Raw genomic sequence first — 25,690 nt, forward strand, 5'->3', positions numbered from 1 at the left:
GTACCAATGTCATTAAGCACATGTTTAACCCCTTCACACCTAAGGGTAAAACAAATCTTTTTTTCCAAAAAAAAGTTTTATTTTTATTTTGAAATAAGAAAGGCATAACAAGTCATATACGGATACGGAGCACAGTCCGCGCATAAACATCTGTCTTAATCTCCCGTAGCGCAGACGGGTCATAAGTTGTTTATTTGAAGTGTGAATTACCCTGATACAAAAGATCACATTATAGCAGTTGAGTAAACTAAACCAAAAAAAAGAGTACTGATTATAATAGGTAGTCTAGAGAATTATAGTGGATGCTGCTCTAATGCGTAGGGATTATTCAAATAATGGGACCACGAGGCGCAGTACAAAATATCATTTGAAGGCGTGCAGTTCTTCTGTGTCCGTAGCCGGGCAATGTAGGGTTCTTATTGTGAAAGACAATCATACCTATATGTGAAAGGGCACCCTGTCCCTCATAAAAGATATAGTTATTTGTAGAAGGGTAAAACAAATCTTAATGCCTAAGCACAATTTTGCAACGTTGACATGTGTTAGTAAAACCGTACATATCATCACAACTACTTTGTACATCCAGGCAGATTATACCGCGTTTTTTTGCAGGACAAATTGGGCTTTCATTTGGTGGTAAATGGTAATGGATATCCCCTGATTTTTTTTATTATTAAAGAAAAACTGGCCCAAAGAATAAAAAAATTATTTAGCTCTGTGTTTCTTGTTAGTACCATAACTTACCACCAAAGAACAACCCAAAATAAATTCTCCAGCTCTTGACGATTGCAGCGATACCATATATGTGTATGTTATTTGTTGTTTGTACCCGTAGTACAGCCCAGAAACAATAGTGCGCATTTTGTTTTTGTCCTTTTTTTACCTAAAACACACTGACACTGACATTGAAACTAACTGACACTGATACCAATTTTTTTTTAAATCCTGATCTTTGACCCTGACCTTTTACCATGACCTTGACCCAAACAATAACCCTGGCACTGAACTAGATCAAACCTTGAGCTAGGTATTTTTTCTTTATTTTTAATTTTATTTTTTTAATATTTATTTACCTATATATATTTTTTTTACAAACATTTTTTTTTCTCTCTATGCCAGGAGTTAGAGAGATACAATGTAGAGAGAAAAAAACAAGGGGACAGGGCTGCACAGTGACTGATCACTGTGATAGCCAATCAGAGGCTATCACAGTGATCATGTGACCCGGAATCGGGAGTCTTGGGTCCCAATCGTTAGAACAGGACCTGGGGCTCTCAGTGACACCGCAGTCATTGTGCTGGGAGTGCGCAGTGTGGCGCGTGCCCAGCACAAAGACAGGTACGCAAATATGCGGCCCCACGGGAAAAAGCCCAGTTCCGTGAGGCCACATATTTGTGTGATGTCGGCGTCAAGGGGTTAATATTGGATTAACTTCAGGCAAAATACACATATAATGGCACCAATACCAGTGGCCAGTGTGCTTGTGCTCCTACATGCATGTTGTTTAATGCGCACACTAATACGCTTAGTGTCTGGCAGTAACTTTATGCTCAGAAACATGTGTATACGCATGCGCTGGTCTGTTCATATTGGAACACCCTGGACCTTCCTTACAAGTCCTTTGTAAAGGAGTAAAACTGCTGTAACAGATTACAAAGTATTAGCTGGAGTTAGGCTTCAGTTTGTTAGTGTATTTAAATTTGCTAGTACTTCTTACATTCCCCTCCCCTAGACTGCCAATGCTGTTGTCTGCTGTGCTCCCTGTGCTCCTTCATCCAGAGTGGAGGCGCTCTAATACAGGAGATGTGTTACTAGCCAGATCACCAGATAATAACAGAAGGAAAAAAGCCTAAAAAAAAGAAAACAAAAAAAAACACCACATCTTATGATTGGTAAGCTGCAATATTTTACATTTTTGGTTTGCAGTTTAATAAAGCTTTAATGAATTAGAGGCTCTTGAGGAAGTGGATTTCTGAACTATCTGCTATGGAAGAAAAACCTTCCTTCCTGTGTCATCACCAAAGAGATGTCCTCCTTCAAAGAGCATATGAGTGAGGCGTCTTTTACAGGCAGGTTTAGCTGACCAGGCTTTGAACCACAAGAATCCGCGCATGTGAATGAAGATTGGGGTTCGGGCAGAGTTTCCAAGAATTTACTGAAATTGCACAGATCCAGATACACGGCTTCTACTGGTGTATTAGAAGACATTGATTTTGGAAGCCAAGGATAAAATAATAAAGCAAAGGGGGTTATTTACTAAAATGGAAGAGTGCAAACTCTGGTGCAGCTCTGCATAGAAATCAATCAGATTCTGGGGTTTATTGTCAAAGCTTAATTGAACAAGCTGAGGTTAGAAGCTGATTGGCTGCCATGCACAGCTGCACCAGATTCTGTTTTCTGTAGTTCATCTGCACTAATAAAGTATTATACTTCCTATTACTGGGACCCTTTACTGTTCTGCCTAATAGTGAACTCCTGAGTGGTTCTTTGGACCTCTCTACTAGTTTGCTAATAAACCAGGCCAATTGTGAATATTCACCTACTGCACTCATTTACAGGACTTGCTCAGCCTAATCCATGGAAGAGCAGATCTCTTGTTAATTGTAACATAGTTACATATTACATAGCTTGTCTGGCTGAATAAAAGACAAAAGTCCATCCAGTTCAACCATAAGAAAAAAAGTTATAATCCCACACCCACAGTTGATTCAGAAGAAGGCAAGAAAAAAAAACCAAAACAGCAAAGCATGGTCCAATTTTCTTGTGCAAGGGAAAAAATTCCTTCCTGATCCCTTGAAAGACAATCAGAATATTCCCTGGATCAACTTTACCTATAAATGTTAGTATCCAGTTATATTCTGTGTATCCAGAAAGAATCCAGGACTTTTTTAAATCAATCCACTGAGCTGGCCAGAACCAACTCATGAGGGCGTCTATTCCACATTTTCACAGCTCTCACTGTGAAGAAACCTTTCCGTGTTTGGAGATTAAATTTTTTTTTCCAGACGTGAAGAGTGCCCCCTTGTCCTCTGTGATGACCTCAGGGTGAATAACTCTACACCGAGTTCACTATATTAACCACTGATGTATTTATACATGGAGATCATATTCCCCCTTATGTATTATACATGGAGATCATATCCCCCCTTATGTATTATACATGGAGATCATATCCCCCCTTATGTATTATACATGGAGATCATATCCCCCCTTATGTATTATACATGGAGACCATATCCCCCTTATGTATTATACATGGAGATCATATCCCCCTTATGTATTATACATGGAGATCATATCCCCCTTATGTATTATACATGGAGATCATATCCCCCCTTATGTATTATACATGGTGATCATATTCCCCCTTATGTATTATACATGGAGATCATATCCCCCCTTATGTATTATACATGGAGATCATATCCCCCTTATGTATTATACATGGAGATCATATCCCCCCTTATGTATTATACATGGAGATCATATCCCCCCCTTATGTATTATACATGGAGATCATATCCCCCCTTATGTATTATACATGGAGATCATATCCCCCCCTTATGTATTATACATGGTGATCATATCCCCCCTTATGTATTATACATGGAGATCATATCCCCCGTTATGTATTATACATGGAGATCATATCCCCCCTTATGTATTATACATGGAGATCATATCCCCCCTTATGTATTATACATGGAGATTATATCCCCCCTTATGTATTATACATGGAGATCATATCCCCCCTTATGTATTATACATGGAGATCATATCCCCCCTTATGTATTATACATGGAGATTATATCCCCCCTTATGTATTATACATGATGATCATATCCCCCTTATGTATTATACAGTATACAATATGGACATGTTACCTCCCTTACCTGATATTACTTGAAGTTAGATTTTGAAAACTGCCCTTTGTCTTTTCATGCATGCTCTTGAAAATGAATCATAATAAATTAGTGCTATGAATTCATTGTATACTATATTTACTATTTATACAGCTTGGAATACTCTTAACAAAAGATATACAAAAATCCCAGTCTCAAATCTGTATTAAAAAGTTCCCATAATTGTACAAAGCTTTGACATCCAACGCCATCTTCAATTTAATGTTCCAGGTTATGATTACATTTTCGGCTAAATGGAATTGCTGCTGGAGAGGAATTTAGCTATGTGTAGGAAAAATGGAAGGGACATAGGAAGGAAAAATCAGATGAAAAGGAAGGTGAAATGAAATAGACATCAATGAAATTGAGCATTTTCACTTCCTTAAAAATGATGGTGAAATCAGGAGATTTAAAAAACAATTCACCATTTTGGCAAAATGCATTGGAGTCAATAGAGAAGGTAAATTCAGGGTCCTGTTTGTTGTTTTTTAAGGGCACTGTGGGATTAAATGAGCTCTTTAGGGTTACACAAGCAAGGAAAAAAAATAAGGAAAAATTTTAAAAATTAAAATCGAAAGTGACAGTAGACCAATAGTAACCTAATGCCCAAAAGAGAGTAAAGAAAAGCGTAAATAACAACATTAAATAAAGAAAATTACCCTAGATAAATACAAAACTCTAAATAAAGAAAAAAAGTAAATCATTATTATTTTGCATATTTTCCCTTAAGTTATTTGTAAACACACTTCTAAAGGGCAATCTATTACAGCATATACTGTTAAATGTTTCAATACATCATCAAAACAAAATATATATATATATTTTTTAAACCTTATTCTATTCTTTTATTGTGGTTGGCATGTGATGTCACAGCCTCACCTGTCCCTCTTAAAGTGTTACTAAACCCAAGACCCTGCATTCACTATATCCGGTCTCCCCGGACCCTGCATTCACTATATCTGGTCTCCCCGGACCCTGCATTCACTATATCTGGTCTCCCCAGACCCTGCATTCACTATATCCGGTCTCCTCGGACCCTGCATTCACTATATCCGGTCTCCCCGGACCCTGCATTCACTATATCTGGTCTCCCCAGACCCTGCATTCACTATATCTGGTCTCCCCAGACCCTGCATTCACTATATCTGGTCTCCCCGGACCCTGCATTCACTATATCTGGTCTCCCCGGACCCTGCATTCACTATATCTGGTCTCCCCGGACCCTGCATTCACTATATCTGGTCTCCCCAGACCCTGCATTCACTATATCTGGTCTCCCCGGACCCTGCATTCACTATATCTGGTCTCCCCGGACCCTGCATTCACTATATCTGGTCTCCCCGGACCTTGCATTCACTATATCTGGTCATCCACATTGCACAGAACATGGAAATGCAATTATATTAGTAAATATAACCTGCTAAATATCTTTTCTCATCAGCAGTATATAGCAGTCTTCTGACTTCTATCAGTGTCCGTCTGAGCACTGTTAAAGCTTGTAGGAGGAGTATTCATTCTCCTGTGACTGTCATGGGAGGCTGTAGGGTACCTGACCCTCTATTTGGACAGCGCTGATTGGCCCTGTGCACCCTCCCAAAAAAAGAAAAAAAATCTCTAGCAATACACACTAAACTGAGCATGTGCAACGTGCTTCTTGGGCTCTGTACTATCAGCAAATTGATTGGGGACTGTGGAGGAAGGGCAGGCAAGATCAAACAGCCTTTTTACACAATGCTGAGGATTAACCTTAGGTTTCACAGTGAGTATAACAAGCATGCTTTACTGCATACACAGACTGTTGTGGGTTTGGTAACACTTTAACTGTAGCAGGGGACGTGTGTCTATTTAGAAGGGATGGACACAGTGCAAAATTGCCCTATCTATGGCTCAATCACAGGCAGCAGACTGGTAGGTGGGCAGGATTAATTGACACAGCGGGGGGGGGGGGGGGGGCTAACATTACATATGTACACCACCAAGAAGCAGCTTCCCTATCTGTGTGTATTGCATTCTAGAACTAGATTTTGTTTTGACAGCGGCAATGTTGCACACACAAATGCAAATGCACACACTGAGTAATGTAAGCCACACCTACCCCCTTAAACAAATAAGAGCTTGGAGGAGGTGTGGCTGTACAACTGACCACAGAGATACAGGCATGCTGTGTATCAGCACACAATCCTGGAACTTCTTACAGCCATCACAGGGGGGGAAACTGACCACAGGAGCACGGATCTTCTTCTGTGCTTGCTGTGGTCAGTTTGAAGCAGGTACCCAGGGGGACTGGCACAATCAGCAGGGTTTTTTTTAAGAGGTAGAATAAATAAAAAGTTAGAAAGCTAGATTTTTAAGAAATACATGATTACCACACACATTTATTAAAATGTTACATTTCTGATGGTAAATTCAGTGGTTTTGCTGCAAAACCATTTTACGTAAAAGAAAAGGGGAAGGAGAAGGTTAAGCTGTGAGGTTTCCTTCACCGACGCGGCTTGGAAGAAGTTGACTAAAAGGGGTGTGGTTTGTAGATGGCGCCGAGCGCACACTGAGGAGAGCTCTGTTGTTCCCTCAGCATAAGAAGTGTCAGGGAATGGGAAGATCGCCGCAGCGATCGAATCTGCACATGCGTAGAATCCTGACAAAATGTACAGGCAGGCAGGCGCTAGGACCCAGGCGTGCCTGTCACAAATGACGGGCTAGGCAAGCACTAGGACCCAGGAGTGCCTGTCAGGAGTCGGGTGGACTATTTAAACCCGGCTCTTGCAATGCTCAAGTGCCGTATGGTCTTATCTGTGTTCCTGAGTTCCTGTGAGTAGATTGTTGGTTGCCGAACCTGCCTGACCCTGATTTGCTGTCCGTCTCCTGCTCTGATCCCTGGCTTTGTCTGACCATTCTCCTGCTTAACCCTGTACGTTCTGACCTCCTGCTAACGAACCCGGCTTGTGACCTGTTTATCCCTCTGCCTGCTGATTTTGTACTACGCCGCCACCACTGTTACCGACCCGGCCTGCCTGACGCTGCTCCTGTTACCTCCTCACATCAGACTCTCACCTGCTATACACCTCCAACGGTGCTTCTACCACAGCTGGGTGAACCCAGGGGCCGCGACCTGGTCTCGGCCTGCTCCAAGTCCATCCCCACCATCAGGGGCCCTGGTGAACAAGCAGGCCGGAGCTTAGATTCCGCGCCTTGGGGGAATCCAGTCTGTGGAGTGCTAGAGGCTACCGCAGTGGGGTCCCTGACAGAACCATACGGCCATGTCAGAGTCTGGAGGAGGACCTTCACCCTGGGAAGAGATGTGCCAACATCTGGCGGCACTCACACAGGCAGTGAAGACCCTGGAAGAGGGATACAAGCACCTGGAGGGACAGGTCCAGAGCCTGGCCGCACCAACACCCACAACTCCAGGCCCAGTGGGTGCGCCTCCGACCATGGGTGCAGCGGGGTCTGCAGTTGGAGCAGCATTTACCATCCCCCCGCCAGAGCCAAGAGTGCCAACCCCTGAGCGGTTCAGTGGGGACCGAGGGAAGTTCAGGGCCTTCCAAAATTCCTGCCAGCTGTACTTTGACCTGCAACCCCGGACCTTCTCTTCTGAATCGGTGAAGGTAGGATTTGTCATATCCTTGCTGCAGGGGGAGCCCCAGGGATGGGCTCATCGCCTGATGGAGGCCCACCACCCACATTTAAATACTGTCACCACATTCTTTAAGGCGATGGCACAACTGTACGATGACCCGCATCGAGCCGCCTCGGCCGAAGCAGCTCTCTATTCATTACAACAGGGACGCCGGGCAGCGGAGGACTATGCCGCTGAGTTCAGGCAATGGAGTGGAGACACACAGTGGAATGATGCAGCTTTACGCCACCAGTTCCGGTTGGGACTGTCAGAACCATTGAAGGACGAGTTAGCGAGAACAGAAATTCCAGACTCCTTGGAAGGTTTAATCGATCGGGCCATACAGATCGATCGCCGACTGCGGGAAAGGAGACAGGAGAGGTCCAGCCATGGGCAGAGAACTTCATGGATGATGCCTAGAGTACCAGTCATGCCAAGGGTCAGTGTCGGCAGTCGGAGCTCCGAACCGTCCGAGGGGGCCGAGCCTATGCAACTCGGCCTGATGCGGCCTACTCTTTCTACTGAGGAACGACAGAGGCGTCGAGCCAATAACCTGTGTCTTTACTGCGGAGCAGCGGGTCATATGGTGCGTTCCTGTCCGAAGAAAGACTGTAAGTTCTCTTCTATTCCTTTTAATATATCTACTGTATGTGAAGGCAACCCCACTCACTTGGCTGTACCTGTGTCTTTTCAGCTTCCCGGAGGAAGCACACAGGTGATGGCTATCATTGATTCTGGGGCCTGTAGTTGCTTTGTCGATCTCGGTTTCGCTACCCAGCACCAAATACCGTTGCTCGCCAAAGAACACAGGGTGAATATTTTTCTGGCGGATGGGTCTCGGATAAAATCGGGGACGGTAGACCGGGAAACCCCTCCTATACATACCACAGTGGCGGGTTATCACCAGGAGTTTCTCCGCTTGGACGCCATCGCGTCCCCCCTATTTCCAGTTATTCTGGGGCTCCCTTGGCTACGAGCTCACGACCCCCAAATTGACTGGAAGACCGGGTCAATCCAGTTCCACTCACGATACTGTCAGGAACATTGTCTACCTAGGGCATCACTAGATACCCCGGCCTTATTAACTGTAAGCTCCGAGGCCAAGTTAACTCAGATGGTACCTGCAGCTTACCACAAATTCCTAGACGTGTTTAGTCCACGGGGGGCAGAGGTTCTTCCCCCACATCGGGCCTATGATTGCCCCATCGATCTGCTCCCGGGCTCCGAGATTCCTTTTGGCCGCATTTTTCCCTTATCTGAGCGGGAACTAGGGGCTTTAAGAGAATATATTGATGAGAGCCTCCGGAAGGGATTTATCCGCCCTTCCACATCCCTGGCCGGGGCAGGGATTTTCTTTGTTGAAAAGAAGGACGGATCCCTAAGACCGTGTGTTGATTACAGAGACCTCAATAAGATTACTGTCAAAAACCGCTACCCCCTTCCTTTGGTCCCAGAATTATTTCAGAGATTAAGGACGGCATCCATCTTCTCCAAGTTGGACCTCAGGGGTGCCTATAACTTGGTTCGGATACGTGAGGGAGACGAGTGGAAAACAGCGTTTCGCACTCGGTTCGGACATTTTGAATGTCTTGTCATGCCTTTTGGGCTATGTAATGCACCGGCCACCTTCCAGCACTTTGTCAATGACATTTTCAGGGACTTTCTGGATATCTTTGTCATTGTCTATTTGGACGATATCCTGATATTTTCCTCTTCCCTGGAAGCACATCGGGGACATGTTAAGAGTGTGCTGGAACGTCTCCGTCAGCATGGCCTTTATGCGAAAGCCGAGAAATGCTGCTTTGAACAGGAAAGCATTTCATTTCTTGGTTTAATAATCTCCACTACGGGGATCGCTATGGACCCACAAAAAATCTCAGCTATCCTGGAATGGCCTGCCCCCACGGATAAGAAGGGAGTTCAGAGATTTATTGGATTCGCCAATTTTTATAGAAAGTTCATAAAGAACTTCTCAGGCCTGGTAGCGCCCATTACCCAGCTCACCAAGGTAGGAGTTCGTTTCCAATGGACTCCAGCTGCAAAGGTAGCTTTTGATGCATTGAAAAAACTATTTACAACGGCTCCCATTCTGAGCCACCCTGACGCATCCCTACCCTACATACTAGAGGTAGACGCATCAGAAGTGGCTGTTGGAGCAGTATTGTCACAGAGGGTAGGGGCCAAGGAGCTAATGCATCCAGTGGCTTTTTTCTCCAGGAAGCTATCCCCTTCTGAAAGGAACTACGATATTGGGGATAGGGAGTTACTAGCCATTAAGACAGCTCTGGAGGAATGGCGTTATCTGCTAGAGGGGGCCCTACACCCCATTCTGGTCTATACTGACCACAAAAACCTGGAGTATTTAAAAACAGCTAAACGCCTCCGTCCACGCCAGGCCAGATGGGCACTGTTTTTCGCGAGATTTAGTCTTCACATAACGTATCGTCCTGGGTCAAAGAACACTAAGCCTGATGCCCTTTCTCGGATGTTCGAGGATCCTAGGGAGACGCCCCAGCCAGACACCATCCTGCCGGCAGGTAGCTTTCTATTGCTACAGTCAGAACTGCTGTCTAAATTGCAGGCAGCCTCCAACCGGGTTCCTGACCTGCCTGGGGTCTCCCTGCTGAACAAGGAGGGTCTCTTTTGGAGAGGGGAACAGGTCGTGGTACCCAAGGAGGTCCAATCCCTGGTGTTGGGGTTTTGTCATGACCATCCCCTAGCAGGACACTTCAGGATACATAAGACGTTAGAGCTGACACGACGCACATTTTGGTGGCCAAACATGGCCAAGGACTGTGAAGCATATGTGAAATCTTGCCCCGTCTGTAACCGAAACAAACCCACCAGAGACAAGGCCTGGGGCCTATTGAAACCACTGCCAATACCTGACCGACCTTGGAGTATGATCTCGTTAGATTTTATTGTTGACTTGCCACCCTCACGAGACCACACTGTGATCTTTGTGGTTGTGGACCGCCTGTCTAAAATGGCCCATTTTCTGCCACTAGCCAAGACACCATCAGCTTCCGAAACAGCCCAAGTATTTATCAAAGAGATTGTGAGGCTGCACGGAGTGCCAAAAGAGATTGTCTCGGACCGTGGAGTACAGTTTACTTCCAGATTCTGGAAAGCATTATGTGAGGGGCTGGCGATTAAGTTAGCTTTCTCGTCAGCATATCACCCCCAGACAAACGGGCAGACAGAACGAACTAATCAAACGCTTGAGCAATACCTGAGATGCTATACATCTTTCCTGCAGGATGACTGGCTGACACTTCTACCAATGGCAGAATTTGCATATAACAATGCGAATCATTCTGCCACCAACCAATCCCCGTTTTTCGCTAATTATGGGTTTCACCCTACCTTCCTGCCAGACCTGGTTCCTGAGAACTCAGTCCCAGCGGCCCAGGACACCTTAGAATTCTTCACTGCCAATAACAAGCTACTACAAGAGACAATGGCTAAGGCCCAAGAGGACAGTAAAAGGTTCTGTGACAGGAGGAGAAAGGGAGAATTGGCTATACATCCTGGAGATCGGGTTTGGTTATCAACGGTCAACCTGAAACTGACTTGCCCGTCCAGAAAATTGGCACCCAAGTTTGTGGGGCCCTTCCAGGTAGAACGTAAGGTTAACGAAGTAGCGTTTAAATTGACTCTCCCTGAATCCCTCAAGATACACCCAGTCTTCCATGTATCGTTGTTGAAGCCTGTGGTTGCAGACCCCTTTTTAGACCGCAGGTCTAGACCTCCAGAAGCCATAGACATCAATGGGGAGGAGGAATTTGAGGTGGAAGCAATTTTGGATTGTAGGAGGAGGGGTGGTCAGGTACAATATTTAATTAAGTGGAAAGGCTATGGGCCGGAGGAAAACTCGTGGGAACCTGCCCAGAACGTCCATGCCCCCAGATTGATGCGGGAATTCCTACGTAACCAGCCTCAAAGGAGGAATCGGGTGGGCATCCGGAGGCTGCCCGTAAGGGGGGGGCAATGTCAGGGAATGGGAAGATCGCCGCAGCGATCGAATCTGCACATGCGTAGAATCCTGACAAAACGTACAGGCAGGCAGGCACTAGGACCCAGGCGTGCCTGTCACAAATGACGGGCTAGGCAAGCACTAGGACCCAGGAGTGCCTGTCAGGAGTCGGGTGGACTATTTAAACCCGGCTCTTGCAATGCTCAAGTGCCGTATGGTCTTATCTGTGTTCCTGAGTTCCTGTGAGTAGATTGTTGGTTGCCGAACCTGCCTGACCCTGATTTGCTGTCCGTCTCCTGCTCTGATCCCTGGCTTTGTCTGACCATTCTCCTGCTTAACCCTGTACGCTCTGACCTCCTGCTAACGATCCCGGCTTGTGACCTGTTTATCCCTCTGCCTGCTGATTTTGTACTACGCCGCCACCACTGTTACCGACCCGGCCTGCCTGACGCTGCTCCTGTTACCTCCTCACATCAGACTCTCACCTGCTATACACCTCCAACGGTGCTTCTACCACAGCTGGGTGAACCCAGGGGCCGCGACCTGGTCTCGGCCTGCTCCAAGTCCATCCCCACCATCAGGGGCCCTGGTGAACAAGCAGGTCGGAGCTTAGATTCCGCGCCTTGGGGGAATCCAGTCTGTGGAGTGCTAGAGGCTACCGCAGTGGGGTCCCTGACAAGAAGCATGGCCTGGCATGTGTGAGTGAAACCCAATGCAATAGCAGTCTGTGCCTGGCTAGAGGACAACCACAGCTATAGGGATCTGTAAGGCTAGGTTCACACCTATGCAGTTTGCATTTCATCCATTCCTGCAGTACGTTCTGCATTTTTGCACATGCGTTTGTGACGCATTTTTTATGTGTTTTGTGTTTTTTCCCAGTTTTTCAACTTGTTGCTGGCCAGAATAAAACGCGTCAAAAACGAGTAAAAAAAGTATCAAAACCGCACTACATACCGTATTTTTCGCCGTATAAGACGCACTTTTTCTTCCCCAAAACTGGGGGGGAAATGTCAGTGCGTCTTATGGAGCGAATATGGAGCGGCCGGTATTTCGCGTCAGAATACCGGGCCGGCCGCTCAGCTCTGCAGCGGGACCTTACCTGTTCCTCTATCCAGCGGCGTGCTGTCTTCCCGGCTTCTGTAGTGTGGGCACTGGGCATGACAGCCGGGTGCCAAGTGCGTATGCGCAAGAAGCGGTGCTTTTTGTGAATGGTAAGGCGCTACCTGGGACACATGACAGATCCCAGAAGCCGCCGGACCAATCACAAAGCATAAGTGCTTCTCGCTCATGCGCACTGGGCACCCGGCTGTCATGCCATTACAGAAGCCGGGAAGACGGCGCGCGGCTGGATCGAGGAACAGGTAAGATCAAACAAAAACTCTGCGGAAGTAAGAGCGGGTACCTGTCAAATTCAGGTACCCGCTCCCCACCTCCCCAAAGGTCAGCAGTCATCTGTACTGTCCGCAGTCTCTGGTCATCCCTGTGCTGTCCGCAGTCTCTGGTCATCCCTGTGCTGTCCGCAGTCTCTGGTCATCCCTGTGCTGTCCGCAGTCTCTGGTCATCCCCTGTACTGTGTCCGCAGTCTCTGGTCATCCCTGTGCTGTCCGCAGTCTCTGGTCATCCCTGTGCTGTCCGCAGTCTCTGGTCATCTCCTGTACTGTGTCTGCAGTCCATTAGTTCAGAATTTTTTTTTTCCTGTTTTCTGCCTCTAAAACCTAGGTGCGTCTTATGGTCAGGTGCGTCTTATACGGCGAAAAATACGGTACTTTTCTGCAGCGCCTCCATTGAAGTCTATAGAACCAAAAATGCAACATTTTGCGTTTAAAAAAGTCTCTGACCCTTTCCAAAAAAAATGCACCGGGCAAAAATGCGGAGATGTGAACCTTTCCCATAGGAAATCATGTTAAATGGACTGTAGTGAGTTTCTTTAAAATGCAGCAGAAATGGCATAGGTGTGAACCTAGACTAAACCTCCTAGCTCAGCAGGTTAATTCTCCCGTAAAGGCTAAGTTCACCTTTTGACCAAAAATAATAAATGCAGTTTTTTTGGCAGGTAAAAAATTGTGCATTTCTTATTTTTGGTTGCAGGAGCATGTAAAGCATTGCACCGGTGATCTGCAGATCCCTGGTGTCATGCAAGTCTCCTACAGATCTGTCAGTATATCTGTATGAGAAAGCAGATATACTGACAGGAAGATTCAATAAACTACCACAGTGCCATGGTAGTTGATTGAGACCTACAAGCTGACAGCTGCTAAGTTTGTTGGGACTTGTAGTTCACAAAGGACTGTGAATGAATGAAGCTGCTGTGCGGGCGGAGCTGTTTTTAAAAAGTGACAGCTAGTATGGGGAACTTCTCTCTATACCTCTGCCATGGGGGGTTGGGGGGGGGGGGGCAGTGGCTGCAGCATTGGGAACATGTTACATATTTTACCCTAAAAAGGGGTGGAACATGTAACATGTTCCTAAAGGTGAACGTATCCTTGAAGCGTTCCATAGAAAATTACACATTTTCAAAACAGTGAATTGCAATTTAGCAGCAAATTTCCACTGAACTCCAACTTTTTGAAACCATGACTGACCTTTAAAGTACTAAAAATGTTCGAAGTAAAATTACATTTATAATCTATATACTCACGTCATGATTGTGGTTATTGAGACCAAAAACACAAGAGAAGTGACAGTTGCAACAATCAGAAACATACTTGCAGATGCAGGTTCTGTAGAATACATACAAAAGCAAGCATAAATGTAAGTCATCATAAAAAATTATTACTAATATGAATTATTAATTTTCATAATATATGAAAAACAAACAAAAAACAAAACAATTTCATAGGAAACCAACAGATACCGACTACCAAAACATTTTTTTCTGCTAGGTAAAGATAGTTCAAGACCCATCTCTAGTCACCTAACTCACAGATACTGTACATATGGAATGAAAAAAAAGAAAAAAAAATTCCTCCCCTCCTATTTATTTCAGGTACTTATATAGCGCCGTCAATTTATGCAGCGCTTTACATATATATTGTACATTCACATCAGTCCCTGACCCTCAAGGGGTGTACAATCTAAGGTCTCTAACTCACATTTATACATACACATACTAGGACCAATTTAGACAGGAGCCAATTCACTACCAGCATGTCTTTGGAGTGTGGGAGGAAACCGGAGTATCAGGAGGAAACCCACGCAGGCACAGGATCCCTCCTATCTTCCCTGATTTCACATGGTGTCCATAACAGACTGATATTCAGATGTACTTGGTACCAACCAGCCCCTTTCAGTGTGCAGTTCTCATAAGTACCCTTTTCAGTAGCTATCAAATTCTCCGCCTGATACATTTTATTTATTTTCGCCTACCATTGTTCCAGAGAGGGGCTTGACATTGTTTCCAGCAGGCATGTAATATAGGGGAGGGGAGTATCAATCTTTTATAAGATGTAGTTGAATCAGTATGATAGTGTAGCAAAAAAAGAACAGGATCTAGTTGGAGCGACTGGTTTGTCACTTTTTATGTAACACACAGGACCACCATCTAGAAAAGTCGCATGACCAAAAAGAGCAGGATCTAGTTGGAGAGACTGGTTTGTCAATTTTTCTGTAATACACAGGACCACCATCTAGAAAAGTCGCATGACCAAAAAGAACAGGATCTAGTTGGAGCGGCTAGTTTGTCACTTTTTATGTAATACACAGGACCTCCCTCCAGAAAAGTCGCATTACCAAAAAGAACAGGATCTAGTTGGAGCGGCTAGTTTGTCACTTTTTATGTAACACACAGGACCACCATCTAGAAAAGTCGCATGACCAAAAAGAGCAGGATCCAGTTGGAGCAACTGGTTTGTCAGTTTTTGTGTAATACACAGGACCACCGTCCAGAAAAGTCACATGACCAAAAAGAGCAGGATCTAGTTGGAGCAACTGGTTTGTCACTTTTTATGTAATACACAAAACCTCCCTCCAGAAAAGTCGCATTACCAAAAAGAACAGGATCTAGTTGGAGCGGCTAGTTTGTCACTTTTTATGTAACACACAGGACCACCATCTAGAAAAGTCGCATGACCAAAAAGAGCAGGATCTAGTTGGAGCAACTGGTTTGTCACTTTTTATGTAACACAAAGGACCACCATCTAGAAAAGTCGCATGACCAAAAAGAGCAGGATCTAGTTGGAGCAACTGGTTTGTCACTTTTTATGTAATACACAGGACCTCCCTCCAGAAAAGTCGCATTACCAAAAAGAACAGGATCTAGTTGGAGCGGCTGGATTGTCACTTTTTCAGTAACACACAGGACCACCGTCCAGAAAAGTCGCATGACCACAAAAATGTAGTTGGTCCCCTTCCCACGTCTCCAGCAAAGATTGGAACTCACTGGGAATATTTTACTCAAGAGAGCTAGTGTATCTAGTGAGGATTTTAAAGCCTAATTCCTGGTATATCGAACATATTGAGGTCTTACGCAAAGAGCGAAGAATTCTGTCTAATTGTTCTAAGTTTCACAAGATCTGAAGATCCCGTCTTCATTTAGCTTTATATAGTGGTTTAAAAAAGGTGCCAAAATGTATGGCTCAAATCGCACTGCACAGAATTCGCATGCGATTTTCACAGGAATGCGTTGCGGTTCCTGCATGAATCACATGCGACATGCCGCATGAACCCAGGCTTAGTGGGATGGCATGTTTAAGAGGCTCTGAAAAGTTGCAAAGCTGCTCAAAAGGTGTAAGAGTGCGCATATACGTGGATGTTAATGAGGACAAGTAATGAAACAACTGAACCTTGGTCCAGAAGCTAAGAGTAGATAATCCAGAATGTAATGCCATTGACTCCATATTAAGCCATCTATTACCCTCCATAAAATGTTGGGCTCTGCAAAATTCTGCCTCACCAGATTTTCAAGGTGTGGGTCCTCCAAGCCAGGATAAAAGCATTTATTCTATAAAATCAGGGCTTTTTTTCAGCATGAACGCAGGGGAACGCAGTTCCGGCACCTCCAGCACTGAATGCATGTAATAACAAGGGGCGCTGGGGTGTGTTGGAAGGTTTTTTGATGCTGGCTGTTGGGGGATCTATTGTCACTGGAGGGGATCTACTTTTACTTGGCAGTCTATTGTTGCTGGGGAGGTTTATTGTTGCTGGTGGGGATCTATGGTTGCTGGGGGGGGGAAGTTTTGAGGGAGGGGCCTATTGTTGCTGGCTGCTAGAGAGTCTATTGAGGCTGGCTTCTGGGAAATATGTTGTTGTTGCTGGGCTGGTATTTTGTTGCAAGGGTCCATGGCTGCATATGGATCTATTGTTGCTGCTGGGGTTCTACTGTTGCTGCTGGCTGCAGGGGATTACTTAGCACCACAAATGATATTTGGCTCTGTATTCTCTAAAAATTCTCGATATGGGGAGGGGGATGGAACCAAGGGATGGTGCTCAGAAGGGGTAAGGGTGGGGTGGAAGAGACAAGAGGTGACTCAGAAGGAGGAGGGGGTTCCTGCACCTATTCTCTGAGAAAAAAAGCCCAGTATATTACACAAGCTTGGCTCCCCTCTTCAACCTGGTTAACAAGGTCACACATCTTTCCTACACTTATCCTTAAGGCTCATTTAGGATTCTGGTTACGGAGGTGGAAAACACACAAGGTTAAGCTGCATTTTTACTGCCCCCTTAACTACTTGCCGACCGCAGATAGCCGAATGACAGCTGCACTGCGGCCGGCCAGTTCTGGGTGGGCGTCATATGACGTCCTCCCAGAACGCGTTCTCCTGCGCACCTCCGGGGGCGCACACCCGGCGATCTCTGTGATCGCTGTGTCCTACGGACACAGCTGATCACGTGATGTGGTAAAAGGCCAATTACAGCGGCCTTTTACCACGTGATCAGCCGTGTCCAATGACACGCTGATCTCCAGGAAATGCAATTGCCGGTTCTCGGCTGCACTTTCCTCACGCTGTCAGATCGTGAGGAAAGTACTGCCGAGAACCGGCAGTTGTTAGAGCGGAGATCGGCACCGATCATCAGGGCACTGATGATCAGTGCCCTGATGATCGGTGCCTAGCAGTGCCACCCACAAGTTCCGCCCACCTGTGCCCAGCAGTGCTCCCACTAACTCCGCCCACCTGTGCCCAGCAGTGCGCCCACTAACTCCGCCCACCTGTGCCCAGCAGTGCATCCACCTGTGCCCAGCAGTTCACCCACCTGTGCCACCCAGCAGTGTCACACAAGTGTGCCCAGAAGTGCCACCCACCTGTGCCCAGCAGTGCCACCCACCTGTGCCCACCAGTGCCCATCAGTGCAGCCCAGCAGTGCTGCCAGTCAGTGGCACCAGTCTGTGCCCAGCGGTTGTGCCAATCAGTGCCCAGCAGTGCTCAGCAGTGATGCCAGTCAGTGCCTCCTATCAAAGCTGTCTATCAGTACCCATCATCAGTGTCGCCTATCAATGCTGCCTATCCGTGACACCTCATTAGTGCCGCCTATCATAGCCGCCTATCCGTGCCACCTCATTAGTGCTGTCTATCAGTGCCGCCTATCAGTGCCCATCAGTGCTGCCTATCAGTGCCGCCTATTAGTGCCCATCAGTGCTGCCTCATCAACGCACCTCAGTGAAGGAGAAAAATTACCTGTTTGAAATTTTGTATAATAGAAACAAAGAAACTTTTTTTTTTCAAATTTTTTGCAATTTTTTTGTTTCTAGCGCAAAAAGTAAAGCGCCCAGCGGCGATTAAATACCACCAAAAGAAAGCTCTATTTGTGAGAATAAAATGATAAAAATTTCATATGGGTATAATTTGCGCAATTGTCAATCAAAGTGCGACAGCGCTGAAAGCTGAAAACTGGCCTGGTAAAGAAATTGGCCGGGTATAAGTGCCTGGTAGGCAAGTGCATCAAATAGGGATGTTCACATTCCAGCAAAAATGATCCCACCTGTCGCATTCAGCTGCCAGTAGTGATGCTAAACACAACCCATTCCAGTGAATGAGACCGGAGTGTAACTGCTCTGCAAGTGCGGCGTGGTGGTGCAGCAGTTACAAGGTTAACTCAGACATTGGGGAAGTGAGATATCACCTCCTTGCTACCTGTCAAATGCCTCTGAAAAGTGATCTGAACATGTATCACTTTTCAGAGACGCAACAGTTTTGCTGTAGGACTAAACTTAGCCTGAAAGTTGCTCCTGCTTACCACCGTTCCAAGGACTTACACTAACCTGTCTATGCTTCTGCCAGACCCAGGACTTGTGGCCCACGTGAAGATGCCCAGCCGCTGCATCAACTTCTCCTGGCTGGTCCTGAAGTCTTTTGTGCATGCGCAAAGTTAAGCCCCATGTACACAGGACACTTCTGAACGATGGAAACTGACTGCTGGAAAATGTAGGTTATAAACGTCTGTTTAGCCGCATTTGCATAACGCATTTATGTGCGTTTATGTGCATTTGCATTTAGAAGCGTTTTTTAAAGATAAGCACAGGAGAACCTCCCAAATGTCCAGAATTCACTGAAAAGTGGCAAATAATTAACTATTTCAGACTGTTTCAGAGAAATACAGAGAGTAGAAGCAGAGTATGTGTTGAGATTAGCTTAGGTGTGAGTTACTCATTAACATTTCTTTTGTTTCCAAGGGTGGGAAAGGTGTCTGGTGAAGTCATTAAGGTCATCTGGCAGGGGGTCTTCATGAGGATTTTAACATTTCTTTTGTTTCCAAGGGTGGGAAAGGTGTCTGGTGGAGTCATTAAAGTCACCTGGCAGGGGGTCTTCAGGAGGAATTTGAGGTGTGAATGGTCATTACATATCTTTTGTTTCCAAGGGTGGGAGAGGTCTGAGGTTTGAATTGGTCATTACAATGTGTGACAAGCTTGGTGGGAACATCCTGTGTTCAGTGTTTTGTCCATCTGATCACCTTGAAAACACTTTGCATGCATTTTTCATGATGAAAAAAGGCTCTGGACAGCATTGGGAACCGGAAGAGTTAAAAAAAATTTTCAAACACAAACGCTTATAAACGCGATTTGGCACGTTTACAAGCGTTTTGCGTTTGAAACCCTGATAAAATCAACTGCTGAACTCTAGTCTTCTGCGTTCAAAAAAATGTAAACTCAACTGCCTGTAAACGACTGTAAATGAAGATGTGTACATGGACACATAGGAGAACATTAGGGGGAGTTCAGGGGCTGTTGGAAAAAACGCTGAACATCTCCTGTTCAGTGTTTTGTCCATCCAAGTACCTTGAAAACGCTTTACATTCATGATGAAAAAAGGCTCTGGACAGCATCGGGAACTGGAAAAGTTAAAAAAAAAATTCTGATGCAAACGCTTATAAACACGATTTGCAGCGTTTACAAGCGTTTTGCAATTGAAACACTGATAAAATTGACTGCTGAACGCAAGTTTTCTGCGTTCAAAAAAATGACTGTAAACTCAACTGCCTGTAAAGGACTGTAAATGATGATGTGTACATGGACATTCTCCTGAACATTAGGGAGAGTTCAGGGGCTGCTGAAAAAACACTCAACATCTCCTAAACGTGCGTTTATCAGCTGCAGTGTACATGAGCCTAATTGGGACAAAAGATAGATGACCTCTCCATGGGAATGAATAGGACTTGGACAGTGCATTCCCAGAAGACTTCAGGACCGGCCAAGCAAAGTTGTGTAACTCTCCGTGTGTCACATAGCATACATGATCTGCCGGGATCTTGGACAAGCGAGTTTAAGGCTCCATGTACACTGCAGCTGATAAACTCACATTCAGCAGCTGTTCAGCATTTTTTTCAGCAGCCCCTGAACCCTCCCTAATGTGTTCCTATGTGTCCATGTACACTATGTCATTTACAGGCAGTTGAGTTTACAGTCGTTTTTTTGAATGCACCAAACTTGTGTTCAGAAGTAGATTTTACCGGCGTTTCAAATGCCAAACACTTGTAAACGAGTGTAAATGCGGTTAACCACGTTTAGAAGCGGTTTTAACTGTTCCATAACCAAATGCTGTCCAGAGCATTTTTTCATCATCAGAAATGCATGCAAAGCATTTTCCATGTATTCAAATGGACCCGGTACACCAGCGCAGTCAGTTCCAGGTTTTGCGTGAAGGAAAAAATGGTAGAACGTGCCGCATTCTGCTCATGATGGGATCCATAGTGATTACAACCAGAAAAGACAGGTCATCTCAACACATACTGCTCTCTCTGCTTCTGCTCTCTCTATTCCTCTCAAAATGTCTGAAATAGTTAATTTTTTTACTGTTTTTCAGTGCATTCTGGGCATTTGGGAAGGTCTATTTAGGTTATCTTTTAAAAAACACTTCTAAATGCAAAATGCGCATAAACGTGGAATGCAAATGCGGCTAAACTGCCATTTTTTAACCTACGTTTTCCAGCAGTCAGTTTCCATCGTTCAGAAGAGTCTTCCAAACACCCCGTGTACATGAGCCCTAAGACTGTGGGGGTGATGGGAAGGGTGATTTAAGGAATAGGTGTATGAAAATTACTTTGTAATGCTAACAGGAACACTCCTCAACAACTGGCAGTTGCAGGTCCATGTATTACTTCCATGTAACCTCCATTACATGGGGATAGGGAGAATAGTAGAGAACATTCAATGTGCTTTCTGACATTCTTGCAAGAAGGGAAATAAAAACCTGACAGAGGCTCTAATTCTAATTTTAAAACTTAAAGCGATTCTAAAGGTTTTTTTTTTTTGTAAAGTAACAAACATGTCATACTTACCAACTGTGTGTAGTCCGGATCCTCCTCTTCTTGGGTCCCCCACAGGCTCTCCTGGCCCCTCCCTCCTGTCGGGTGCCCCCACAGGAAGCAGCTTGCTATGGGGGCACCTGCTGCTCCGTGTGTCCATTCACACGGAGCCGTGGCTTGTCCCCCCCCTCTCCTCATTGACTGACTTTTTTTTTTGTAAAATAGCAAACATGTCATAGTTACCAACTGTGTGCAGTGGTTTTGCACAGAGCAGTCTGGATCCTCCTCTTCTCGGGTCCCCCCACAGGCTCTCCTGGCCCCTCCCTCCTGTCGTGTGCCCCCACAGGAAGCAGCTTGCTATGGGGGCACCTACTGCTCCGAGTGTCCATTCACACACAGAGCCGCGGCTTGTCCCCCCCCCCCCTCTCCTTATTGATTGACTGGTTGTGATTGACAGCAGCATGAACCAATGGCTCCTGCTTGCTGTCTCAGCCAATGAGGAGGCAGAGACCCGGGACAGCCGAGGCTGTCCTGCACATCGCTGGATCTTGATGGGGCTCAGGTAAGTATTGAGGGGGCTGGGGGAGCTGCTGCACACAGAAGGGTTTTTACCATCATGCATAGAATGAAGGTAAAAAACCTTGAGCTTTTACAACCACTTTACATTTAATAAAAAAATGAAAAAAATGAACACAAGGGGCATAGCTTATAATTATTGTGATGTGTGCCTTGTACTGCTGGCAGGGGCTTTAGTGGAAATCTTCCTTCCTCAAATGCCCCCCTACTTCCGCCGCTGTAATCATCCAGTGTGGCAGGGGTTAATAGAGCTGAGGGACCTGTTGACTATGCCTGCCTTTTTTCCACCCGCTTCCTCCATTCATAGAAGCTGTACTATCTCCTATGAATAAAACATGATCTATGAATGGAGGATGGGCAGATGAATGAAATGTCTCGATCGCTTTTCATTGATGGAAGTGATAGTACAGCTTCTAGGAATAGTAGATCTGGGCAGAAAGAGCGGGCATGGTTGGCATTCTTAATGACTGCATATGATAGGTCCCTCGGCTCTATTAACCCCCGCAGCTCTGGAAGATTACAGCGGCGGAGGTAGGAGAGCATTGGAGGATGGAAGATATCAACTAAAGCTCCATCCAGCAGTACAAGGGGCATATTCAATGATTGTAAGGCTTCATGTACACAAGCAGCTTCTAAACTCGAGTTTAGGAGCTTTTGGCATTTTTTTGCCAAAGCTCCTAAACTCAACTCCATAAAAGCCCATCTGTCCATGTACACATGGGCTTATAGCAGAGTTTAGGAGCTGCTGTGGTTAGGTGAGGTTAAACCTCCCTCTTCTGAATGCAGAAGAATCATGTTCAGGATAGGAAAGTTTTGACTGCCGACAACAGGAAAACGCAAAATTGCGGCAAAAACGTGGTACTGTGATTGCTGCTGTTTCGCCGTGATTTGCGTTTTCCCACTGCCAGTGGTCAGGGTAGGCTCGTGTACATGGAGCCTAAGGCTTCATGTACACAAGCAGCTCCTAAACCCAAGCTTAGAAGCTTTTAGCATTTTTTTGCCAAAGCTCCTAAACTCTGCTAAAAGCCTATGTGTCCATGTACAGATAGGCTTTTAGCAGAGTTTAGGAGCTGCTGCGTTTAGGTGAGGTTAAACCTCCCTCTCCTGAACGCAGAAGAATAGGAATGTTTTCACTGCCGACTGCGGGAAAACACGGTACTGTGTTTTTGCTGCATTTGCGTTTTCCCACGGCCGGCGGTCAAGGTAGGCTTGTGTAAATGAAGCCTAAGAAGTGTCCCTTCTGTTAATTTTTTTTCTCATTTTTGACTAAACTTAGGCTTTAAGGATATGCTGATTTATAAAGTCTGTAAATTAAAACTAGAGCAAAAGTGAAGGCCTGTGAGAAGGGTTGGTGGTAAAAGTTGGATTCCTTGTTTCCATTTTAACCAGTACAGGACTTTGGGAGTGGATGTACAACCAAAAACAAAAAAACCTCCATCAAAATACCTATGCCAAATGTTCTGTCCTTCACCCCCACCGGTGTCCCCCTCCTACTGCCACACTTGTGCTTAGAACACCATCAATACCAACAAAAGAAAGCTTTGTTTGCATAGAAAAAATGATATCTCTAAATCACATGGGGGGGGGGGGGGGAGATGATGTGGGGATCCATCCTTGCCAGGAGAATACAGTGATTATTGCGAGTGGCTACAGCTGCTGGCAATAATCGCATGCTGACAATCCAACAATCGCTGGATCAACTTGGGTATAATCAGCCTGCCCATAGATGGTTCAAATCTCAGCCACTCCCTGCTGAACCAGCCAAGATTCAAAACCATCTATGGACCTCGTAATACTCTTAAGGTATCTTAGGTGCAAACAGGTGGTACACAAGTGCAAGAACTGGTTTTGCTCATTTTTTGTACCGCAATAATTACACAAATTTTTACTTTTGTTTAAAGTATAGTATGCAAAAGACAAGTATTGTCTAAAACACTCACCCCATTTCACAGTGAGAACATCCTCCAGGCTACTGTGGTCCACATGACAGGAGTAAGTGTCTCCCTCCTTGGTTGGCACTTCCACACTGACTCTGATCTGATAGGTGCCATCAGGATGGGGGAGAATTGGAGTCATTTCATCTGAAGGAACATGGTCCTCCCCATTCCTCATCCACGTCACTTCCACATCTCGGGGGTGAAACCCGTACACCAGGCAATGAAGCTTTGTTATGCCATCCAATTTCTGACTTGAGACCTTCACCTCTGGAACAACTTAAAAGCAAAATAAAGCAAGAACTAATCTGAATGTATAATGTAATATATTTAACTCAATAAGTATACTTGTGTCTCTTTGGAAGAGACCATATAACAAAACGTTAGGCTGTGGTGGGAGCATAGAGCACTGGTTTCTTTAGAAAAGGGCTGTTGTCTGTGTGTGAGAGCCGGAGTCTGACCCTCCAGTGTGCCGCCAGTACATAACCTTTGCTGCAGAACTCAATATGAAAAATACGGAAAGAATTGCATATTATTATTGTATACACAGCCCAACTACATTAGTTATAAATACTGAGGCTTTAATTTTGCTTTAAATTGGTATCTCTATAACTGAAACACTAGCCAGTAGGGCAAGGGGCACCTTGGATTATTTCACTAGAAGCTGTTTCCACGTTCCCTATTTTTTGACACCCACTTCACACCACCCTGGTCAGTTATGATTGTTGACCAATTGTACCAGCAACAGGAATGCCGCACACAGAGATGCAAAATAATATTCTCTCTTTATTAAAATAGCCAACAGGAACCACTTCTGTTCTGACATGTTTTGCACTAGGCACAGCACTAAAACATGTCTAGAAATAATTTTTCTGCTGCCTCCGGGAGGTGCAGTTGACATCTCCATGCCTCACTGCTATAGGCAAGAGGTCTGGGTTCTTGAAAACCCATTAGATGGTACTTCAGCACAGTGCAGGAGTGTATCCTAATGGGATTCTGAACACCCAGCTATCTTGACATGTACATTCACTTTAAAACCGCTTGCCTGCTGCCGTATAGCAGAAATACAGCTACAGGGCAGCACGGCTGCTCAAAATCACGTATATGTACATGATTTTGCATTTCCAGGTAGGGGACGCCCTACCCACACTGCCATTGGCGGCTTCAGCTGTCGATCAACGGGTCACGGCCAGTGATCCTCTGGCATCCAGTGATCGCCGAGTATCACTGACGTGGGAGAGGTCTGAATGCAAACAGTACAGATCTCTCTCCTGTCAGCTCCAGCACGTTGCTTTGTATTGCTCTGCTATGCAGAGCAATACAAAGCAGCATGCTTACTCTGTAAAACACAGCACACAGTAAAGCAACACACAGCACACATTTAACCCTTTTATCGCCCCAGATGTTAACCCCTTCATGCCCAATGCCAGTAGTACAGTGTCAGTGCTTTTTATTAGCACTGATCACTATATTGGTGTCACTAGGGATGTCAGTGGCAGTTAGTCAGTTCCCCCCCAGTGTCAGAATGCCCGCCGCAGTCCCGCTATAAGTCGCTGATCGCTGCCATTACTAGTATAGAAGAAAACAAAATTCCAGTATATATACCACCATTTGTAGATGTTGTAACTTTCACGTAAACCAATTAATTTACACATATTGGGATTTTGTTTTAGCAAAGACGTAGCACAATACCGTTGGCCTAAATTGATGACAAAATTAGATTTTTTTAAACTTTTTTTACTGGAGATGTTTTATAGCAAAAAGCCAAAAATATTGTTTTTTTCTGAAAATTGATGGTCTTTTTTTGTTTATATCGCAAAAAAATTAAAACCGCAGAAATGATCAAATACCACCAAAAGAAAGCTCCATTTGTGGGAAAAAAGACAAATTTCATTTGGGTGCAGCGTTGCATGAAAGCGCAATTGTCAGTTAAAGTAACGCAGCGCCGTATCAGAAAAAATGGCCTGGTTGGGAAGGGAAGGTAAATTCTTTGGAGGGCAAGTGATTAATG

The 25,690-nt window shown here is 45.2% G+C and overlaps 1 protein-coding gene across 1 annotated transcript in view; it reads right to left on the reverse strand.

Moving 5' to 3' along the window:
• Nucleotides 1–25,690, reverse strand: part of LOC149445086 (zinc-alpha-2-glycoprotein-like) — a 63,456-nt gene that overhangs the window by 1,871 nt on the left and 35,895 nt on the right. The window contains exons 6-8 of the mRNA XM_089654225.1: nucleotides 23,686–23,958; nucleotides 14,133–14,214; nucleotides 3,894–3,949 (exon numbers count right to left, since the gene is read on the reverse strand). Of these exons, the coding sequence (XP_089510351.1) occupies nucleotides 3,910–3,949; nucleotides 14,133–14,214; nucleotides 23,686–23,958 (395 nt within the window). The 3' untranslated portion in view covers nucleotides 3,894–3,909. The remainder of the gene's footprint in view (nucleotides 1–3,893; nucleotides 3,950–14,132; nucleotides 14,215–23,685; nucleotides 23,959–25,690) is intronic.

Source organism: Staurois parvus, unplaced genomic scaffold, assembly GCF_062004578.1.
Source record: "Staurois parvus isolate SC_StPar_1 unplaced genomic scaffold, SC_StPar_1.0 ptg000746l, whole genome shotgun sequence".
Lineage (NCBI taxonomy): Eukaryota > Metazoa > Chordata > Amphibia > Anura > Ranidae > Staurois > Staurois parvus.